The sequence below is a fragment of the Ciona robusta genome, chromosome 5 (genome assembly GCF_009617815.1).
Source record: "Ciona robusta chromosome 5, ASM961781v2".
Classification (NCBI taxonomy): domain Eukaryota; kingdom Metazoa; phylum Chordata; class Ascidiacea; order Phlebobranchia; family Cionidae; genus Ciona; species Ciona robusta.
This window is the reverse complement of record NC_143239.1, coordinates 210,068-219,480: the sequence shown is the minus strand read 5'-3', so window position 1 is coordinate 219,480 and position 9,413 is coordinate 210,068. Positions and strand designations below refer to the sequence as shown.

General features: G+C 36.5%; 1 protein-coding gene across 1 annotated transcript; it reads right to left on the bottom strand.

Annotated features, from left to right (window-relative positions):
* Nucleotides 1-683: 683 nt before the first annotated feature.
* LOC149735236 (uncharacterized) lies at nucleotides 684-7,382 on the bottom strand. Its single transcript, XM_089878707.1, has 3 exons — nucleotides 4,432-7,382; nucleotides 3,936-4,111; nucleotides 684-1,603 (listed from the first exon to the last, which is right to left on the bottom strand). Exons 1-3 carry the CDS (start codon nucleotides 4,931-4,933, stop codon nucleotides 911-913), a joined length of 1,371 nt encoding a protein of 456 aa, XP_089734833.1. The 5' UTR covers nucleotides 4,934-7,382; the 3' UTR covers nucleotides 684-910.
* Nucleotides 7,383-9,413: the final 2,031 nt, after the last annotated feature.

Sequence of the window (9,413 nt, the reverse complement as noted above, 5' to 3'; positions counted from 1 at the left end):
TGTAGCAAACGGGCAGAGTTGTTGAAATGTTCACCACATCATGCAATTATTATGAATGGACCGTCTTATTGCAGCACAAAGCTTCAAAGCAGATGTCATTAATTTATCGTAAACCTTCAATATCTTTAGTGATCGCGCCTAAACTATGCTTTGATTATTGGAGCCGTTGCAATGATTGCGTCATAATCAAGTTAACGTGCATAATTGAGTAAGTTGGCTATCAATCGGGAATGATGGTACTGTGCTTTTCATGAGAAACCCTATCCCAACATGCACTTATATACAGCGTGGCTTGTGCGTGTTTGGCACTGAGCGGCATGTCTCTCTTCCCGATAGATCTCCACGTAAACCATTTAAGCCATCCAAGCGACTGATCAATATAATGTAACAACATCATGAGTGCATTTTCGGTATCCATTACTTCAATTAAAGCCATGTATTGCGCCCCTGCGGCGATCTATCACGTTAAAAACGCACCGATCGATCGTCTTTAAAGAACATTAAAACTTTTTAATACGATTAAACTTCCATAAGCGTACTTTCCTTATCTTAAATGTAGGCTAAATAAAGTCAAAAAGAGCCGTCTAAAAAATAGGTTTCGTCTTCTTTAGTAAATTGAATTCTGTCGTCAGTTATTAGATTCTGTTTAAGTGACCAAGCTAAATGAAAGCGCACACTTCAAATGCCACTTGCTCGGTTTTAATGTAACATATATAAACATGACACCAAGTGTCGCATTTAAACTCTATAAAGCTATAACAATACTGGTAAGGTATAATCAACTGGACATATGAACTATTGTACTTGCGGTGGGTGATGGCAGTTATAGAGGACACGTGGGTAAAATGACGCACCCTGAAGAGACTGTTAAATTGCGGAATTTTCAGTAATAACTTGTACAAAGCAGATGTCAATATTTTGCAATGTTAGCTTCACTTAAAGTAGATGCTGATGTCATTGGCTTACTGGGGTCATGTGGTGGGGTGGCTGGTGAATTAACATATGATGAAAAATGATCTGATCCCGATGCCACACCACATATCGCAGCTGCTGCCCCTTTATTCATGGGCAAAATACTCAACCCTTGCAAACCACCATGTTGCACCATATCACTTGGACACATGGAGAATTGTGTGATGTAGTTCTGTGTTGGTGAGCTGGATGTTCCACTATACATATCACTGCGTACTTTATATCCCCCATACAACAAAGCTTTAAATTGTCTCTCCTTTTCTGTTTCTTGTGCATCAACATCTGCAGCATGATTTTGGTGTGAAAACATTGACTTATTGTCGTCATCAGCGCTATCACTTCCTTCATGCTCGCTACATCTTCTTGAATTTTCACGCGACCCAGCGCTGGATTCGGAAAAGCTGTCTGCCGCATTCTCAAAGATTTGACCCGATGCCGTCATACCATCCGTATCGTTAAAAGGTCGTTGTGTAGAATTTTCGCCACTCACAGATTCTCTTTGTCCTTCACTTTCACCGCGTTCACGCTCCTTTACCTTTAGAGATATTTCACCATCTTGTCGTTTCTTAGCGGTTGCCATCTCAGCAGCGTGACGCTTCCGCCATTTTGTTCGCCTGTTTTGGAACCAAACCTACCAATGGACAAGACGGCGGTTTATCGGGAGGCTTAATAATTTCTAATGAATCAAGAACGATGAATACATTTGGTAAAACTAAACACGTCAACATAGTGGTATGCTTAGTTTAATTGTGTTTAGGTATATATGATGACAAAGTTTTGTATATAAACTCTGCTTGTTTGAGCGGTTCATATTTTATGCTTTCCTTATGTTAAATATTGGCAAAAGCATGTTTATGTTACAGAATTAACGATTATTCGTATCGCGAACTTACAGTCCCCCAAGTTTTAAATTTAGATATGTTTGTAATAAATGAGTACGCAAATGGCCTAATATGGTGTGCCCTGTTAAGCACTCTATAGGGTTTCGAACCTATATACACAGATTTTCCGTGATTTATACCGTTATGACTCTACGTGTGCGTTTTTTCTGTAACTTTGCATTTGCGTTCACCGTTATTTCATCGGTCTCTGTAGTCACATTTGGTTCGAGCGACGTAGTAGAGCGTACTAATACCCGCAACGCGTGTTTGTGTTGCAATATCTGTTTAGTTTCATATTATACATTTATAACTGTTTTAATTTCTACTCTATTTGAAAAGGGTTTTAAATAAAAAAAGTACAATTGACAATACATCTCCCTTACGCTTCACCTCAGTGCAACTACTTCCCATGAGTTGCGTTCGAGTTTACGCAACACTTGCAAATTAGGCAACATCGCGTCGTGGACAGTTCATGCGAATAATGGCTATTGTTTCGGAATGTCAACAGCATGGCAGTTGATGAGCGCGTGATGATAAATAAAAAGCCAATTGTTTAACTTGGTAAATAAAAGACGTGTGACAAATAACGATCTCGCTTCTCACCCAATTCTAGAACGCACCGTCGTTTATCGTCGACATTTTCTTGTATTTCATGAGTTGTTATCAGGGCATATTACACTAATACCAGATCATTTGCTATCTAAAATACCGATTGGTAATTCGAATCATTTAATCCATATGAGAAAGTGATTGAAAAAGCTTAGCTAACAACGATGCACTCAGATTATCTTTATCAGCTGATATATGACCCAATTCACATAAATATAATGTAAATATATCAAATTAATCAAATTAATTGCCTAATTGAGCAGAAGGGTGAATTTATTGCACGTGGAATAGTCCGGTATCAATAATTAGTATATGACCTCCGGTATTAAAAGATTTATTGCGCAATTCACGCTAACTATTGTCACGTGTTATAATTTTATTGACCACTTGTATCCGACGAAGATCCAACATAAAATTTCCTTTCTAATCAGCGTTTGTCGATTTCTTTCAGTGATTAATAACCTGTGTGTCAGGTATACTGGCTAGGAAGGGGTGCAGATTAACGGTCACTGAGCCTATTGGGCCAATTACAGTTTGACACGCGGAGTAATTGAGGAGAGTCCCGGGACCTCTCGCTCCAACAATGTGATCTCGATCGAAACAAGATTCGTTAATTGTTAAAAAGGGGGTTATCTTAACATGAAGGAAAGAAATCTAATTTTCGTAGCAGATACCAACCATGTATTGACATAATTATTGTTGCCGTAGCAGATGCCGCTTATCACAATATATCTGGTTAGTTACCTTTGGTACCCACGAGAGCACTTAACGGACGAATCGCGACAACTTTCTGTGCAGTTTAATAATTTAAAATGTCGATCTCGGAATGAAATTATCGCCCAGTGATCCATTCAATGAAGGTTCACGCAAACGTTAATCTATTTTACTCCGCCCCTCTGCTAACGATTTGAATTTTAAACAAATATTTCTTTTCGAAATTCAGCCTTATCCATGAGCAATTTGCGTCTAAAAATTCAATATTTTCGCTAATCGTATTTTTATAAAGAAGCCCCTCTATAATACATTTCATGGATATTAAACTATCTACAAAATCAATCATAAAAAAATATTTTAAATCTTAATTTTTGTAAATTTATCAAATAGTTTTTACTTTTATCAACTTAGGTATGAACTCGACAAGGCGATAAAGCCAAGCTTTATGTGATGGGATACTTGAAATATCTTTCATTATGTTTTTTTTTGTTTAAGTTACTATGAATATTATAAACAACCGATGTATTTATTGGTTAAGTGTGTTTAATGGAAGTTGTTCTCAAACTTAAGCTTAGCGTCAATGCACAACTTTTTATTGTTAGTTTATAAAAACGCTTTGCGGCATATTTGATTCGGTGTCGTGGCATCAGTTTGAAAAACCTTGGTGTACTTGAGGAGGTGTATGGTGGAATTAGAAATTTAACAAAGCATGCCATATAGCATTAACATAACTGTTAGAAATTAATCCTTCACCCTTACCTTAACTTGCGACTCCGTCATTGCAAGTGAATATGCCAACCGAGCACGTTCAGGTCCAGCCAGGTACTTGCTTTGTTCAAAGGTTTTTTCCAACGCAAAGATCTGCTGCCCTGAGAAAGTAGGTCGTGTATGTTTCTTTCGTCCGTACTTTTCCATCACGATGGTCGAAGGTGAACCTAAAAACGTATAAGTCTTGTCTCGGATTGCCATTTTACACAACATATATCGTATACAAATGATATAAAGACGTATATAAAATAAAAGTTATCGCAACCTCAAGTTGTTTTTGAAATGTTAAATGTAAATGTTTGCTAATGCTAATAGTTTAAATCTAGCATTTCATTGTAAAATATTTGCATGTTTTGGAAAATCCAGGTCAACACTCAATAACTTGTCGGCGCATTTTCTGATGCGAGTACAGCAATTTTAAACAGTTTTAGTATTTTGTAATTGTAACTTTACCTTATATTTAGTAACTAAGTGTATGTAGACTAACCTGGCATCGCTAACTTTTCTCTCCAATCATCAGTCATCATACCAGGCCAATATATTGGTGGGCGACCGGGAAGGTCGGCGAGTGGTTTCGGATATCTTGATCCGCTCGAAGTGGAAACAGCATTTGCAATTCCAGATCCTCCCAAGTACATGGCGGCCATCATAGAGCCGTGACCGATACTTGACGTAAACCGGGGGTTTGATTGGGCATTTCCAGCGATACTGCTCAAGTGGTGAGTAGAATCTTGCGCAGTTAAGCTTGCAGCGATTGGCCTGTTTAAAATGTCGTTTATACCAAAGGGGGTTCCATTTTGCAAGTTGGTGTGTTGATTTCGAAGACCTTGATTCTGGTTGTTGTGTTGAAATGCAGGGTAGTGGTAGAAGGGCATTCCGTTGTTTGTCTTATGTTCCATCATTCCTGCAGATGCCGCCGCCTGCAAAGCGCTCATCGCAACTGCAGCGTTGTTCCCAAACGCAAAAGAACCAGATTCTTCCATGGACATCAAACAAGATCAACAATAACCTATTCAAATCTAACAAACGACCTGTTGATAAACATAAGTAATATTTTACAGAAATAACAAAATTTTAATTAGGCAAAGTGTCACAACTACATAACTAAATAAATAAATGTTACTTTGAAGTCTAAGTTACTATAAGAGTGGTTGCTTGTCTTGTCTAAACTAACCAAATCATCGTACTTTCACTTTCCCGCTTGTCTTTGCAACAAGGCATTTATGAACTGATCCACACTTTTTCTTCAATGAGAAACGCGACGCGTTTTTTTCTTTATTGGGCTTGTCTACTGTTTACCAAATCGTCTCCACGCTTGATGTATATAGTGTGTGGTTGTACAGAAGCTTGGCTCGAATACACGGAATAAAACAGAGTAAATAATTTTAAACAAATTTCGAACTTGACAAACGGAATACTGTATGTTGTTTATTTAGTCGCCACTATACACTGACTGGCACTATTAAACTAAAACAAATTGTTACTGTCTTTTGTACTACTAAACCATTGTCTCAGTGCATGTTTGCGATATTTTTTTCATAGAAAAGACAAAGCGTAAATTCACTAACCACAATAACAGTTTAGGTATACGTATATACACAACATATATTTATATAGTGAACAGCTATAAGTTACCATTCACCTATCTGATTCGATTCATTATTTCGTATGTGCACAGTTACGAATTGTGTAAACCCATTTCGTACATCCTACAACAGTCGCGGTGACAGCTTTAGTAATTTTTCACTGAGAGCAAATATAATTATTCATCCATAAGTGACGTCACATGTACGCCGTTGAGGCGAGATACGATAAATTCATAGTAAACAACGCTACACTTTTAATGGTACGTAATTTATTGTCGAATGAGTGTGTGTTTACCATCACCCTCACTGAGTTTCACGCCATACATGGTCCAATGAAAAACAATCTTATAAAACATTTTTTTAGATGTTTTATTGCCATAGTAACGTAAATGCAATTTGTGACGTAATGATAAATTGACACCGAACAAACAACAGCGACAACGTTTGCTGACGCACTAAAGCTCATGCTTTGCTTTCAGAAGTTTGCTTGATGTAATTTATACATTCAGTATAAACCGCGATTTCAATTAATTACATCAATGTAAACAGACCAAGTACTTAACAAAGGACACACATAGGCTACATTTGTATCACTTACATATATTCAGGTAAAGGACATCTCATTAAAGCACATAGCCAGAAAGTCGTTTCTATGGATTCGGCCTGTAATTTTTTATATTACCATCATGCGTTAAAATGCAACACCACCAACCCCTGATCTAAATGAATCTCCTAAAAGTTCTAACCGTACAAAATGAAGGCCGACTGCACCGGTGCAAGGTGAACACGAAAAAGTTAATTTGTTGTTAGTTTCTCCCAACTATGAATATCTGCCGAGACGAGATATTATCTCTAGGCAACGATGAGTCTTTTACTTAAGGCTGAATAAATTTTCATTCTGTACTTCTTGTGATCGTAAAATGCACAATGTGAGACAATAACTTATATTGCGTTTGCTATTGTTTAAAAGCAGTTACTTTACAAATACGTTTTCAAAGCAAAAAAAAAACAGAATATGCATCTTGGATACAAGATAAACAATTTCTTACATTCTGGCAATCATAATTTCATTATTTGTTGTTTTTGGCATCGTGTTAAACCCGCAGATAATCAGTGCTTATCCCGCACCAAGTTAACGACGCAAATAGCATGAACAAAATTCGATAACGAATCGGTGAATTCAAACGATCATAGACAACTAATAGATTCTGCCATTACCTTCCGACTGTACGGTGATTGAGGCCTTATCACCAACCAACATCATCATCAACCATGCAAACTACTTATAATGCAAATCCTACATTCGCAGCCATAGGGCTCAATATCCGAGCAATGAAGATGTCCCCTTCTCCTGATAAACACAAACCTTATCGAATATATCGCTATCGTTCTAAATAATTATTCTGTACCATCGCGGTCCCTAGTATAAACATTCGAAATAAGAGGCGTCATGTTCACAGAACCATTAAAAAAAACAGAAATACAACTTTTAACAAAATTTGTTACGTTTACTGACACCTTTAAATTACTCATCTCATGTAAAATCAAAGTCCCAATTACGAATGAAACATATGTTTTCGAATCATAAACCTAAGTTATATATATAACTAAAACCGTTCAATTAACTGCGTGCCTCTGATTCAAACTTGAAAGTTGCCATATAGACGTATTTCATGGTGTCTGTATTACGTCATCGTTTTCGTTTCGTTTATTTTATTTATAGGTCTTGACTTTGCGGATAATGGTCGATAACTCTAGAATCCAACCCACTTCCTCGATAAATAAAATAAATAACCTTCTGGCAGCGAGTTTCGGCTTGGCAGGCAGAAGTGTCAACCCGATCCGCAGTATAATGGCGAACACTGGTATATATAATGCAATAATGTCCAAAGACGAGCTCGCCATTGAAGCAGAATCATTCGTTACCCCAGGGAACGGCTTCATTTTGCTAATATTATCGAACCAATACACTATTGTTGTTTTAATCGCAGTTTATCCCTCGACCGACCCTTCCTTGAAGGTTTGCGCCTCATGACGAAGCACTCGCATGGGAATCAGTGACAGGTAACGCAATTTGTTGTACGGTTCGCCCGTAGATGGGGAAGCGTGCCATCGGCTGCCGTTAAAGACAATAAATAAAAGTCTATTGCCTCTCTCAGCCAAATCGAATCTGCAAACGAGATGACGGGAAAGCATATGGCTTGCGCAAGTGACTTTTTGATTTTAAAGCCTCATTCTTTATAATACTGATGATGAATTGGACCTGATGTTGTTTGAGCAGTAGTAATATGTCATTAGAAAATAAAAACATTTAAATAACAGAGAATTAAGTTAACAATTAGATGTTAAACTAAAATCTACAATTATAAAAATGAAAAATGTCAAGCGACAGTTTATGATTAGCTGCATAATATAGTGTTGTAATATATCTAAGCCACATCGTCCGGGTGTATGATCTGGAACAATATTTGTCTTGTAAATAACTCTGTGTGGGTTGTGTTCGTCTTTTTAATCGGCTACTGACATCGGGGCATCGGCTACTGTAATTTAAATATCAAATGTGATATATAGGACGGCACTAGAGAGAAGCATGGTAGTAATGTCTATGCATATTAACCCAACATGATTAATTACCACCGAATATGTTGCGCTACATCATACTTTAGACACCGACCAGGAGATTAATTTTTACGTCTTTAATTAATGTTAAACACAATATTTTTTAATTAATATCAACAGAAGTTTGATCTTGATAAGTTTATAACCAGCACGTTAACATATTATTAGCATTTCAAATTACGGCTTTCTTATACATAAATTAAACCACCACCATAAAAATACAATAAACAAATTACGTCACAATAGTGTTTAAAACTAAACAATACACATAATCTATTTTCAGATAACAGTTATAAAGTTCGGTCAATTATTAGAAACTTAGCTAAAATGGCGTTTGGTTTAGGTTTATGCCAGGTATACCTTGTTAATACAGCAAAAATATATATCAGTAACTCAAGTAAGGATATTGGCGTATATTGATGTCGTTGTAATTTGTGTTGCTGGATACAGACACAAAATATTCGGAAAATTATTGTTGTTCATAAACAAAAATCTTCTGCAATATTATTAATAGTTTTACTTGTATACTCATTGAGCTGAAAACGTGTATATTGATTGTTGATTGTTGCTTTAACGATGCTACAAGACCTACAGTCTTACACTGAAGGTGTGTTGAATGAAAGTACGGCAGTTCTTTTCTCCTTACCTACATATCCGCAGCCATCTTGCATTTTAGCCATCCTCGTATAATCAGCCGTTGAAAAAACGACAACATTTTATATAAAATTGGTTTTCGATGCTCCATAATGGTCTACTCAGCCAAATGTTCAATTTATTTAACTTGATTTTAAGGCTGGACGACAACCGTGGAACCATTATGGAAAACAAAAAATTATGTAAAACAAACCTAGATGCTTTAAGCCAAAAATCAAATTCACAATTTTAAAATTGAATTATCTAGATGATTTATTTATGACTTACATATGTAGATTATTTATTTCTTTGTTTTATTTTATCTCATTTCGACTTTGAAATTACAGGACTGTTTCGTGGCAGAAGGCGAGCGTAAATTAGCAAAGTTATCAAAAAAAACCGATAGTATGACTTGTGAGCGGTTACTCAACCAGAATTGAGTCATTTAAAAAAGGAAATGACGTCATTCGTTAAGTAAGAGTTAAACATAACTTAATGTCGCCATCAGGCGGTAACACTCCGCCTACATGTTTGACTTAACGTTAAAATAATTAAAACATTTCTGACTCGCATTTTTAACGTAAATTGACAGGTATCGCACGATGATAAAACACTATACTATATTTCTAGA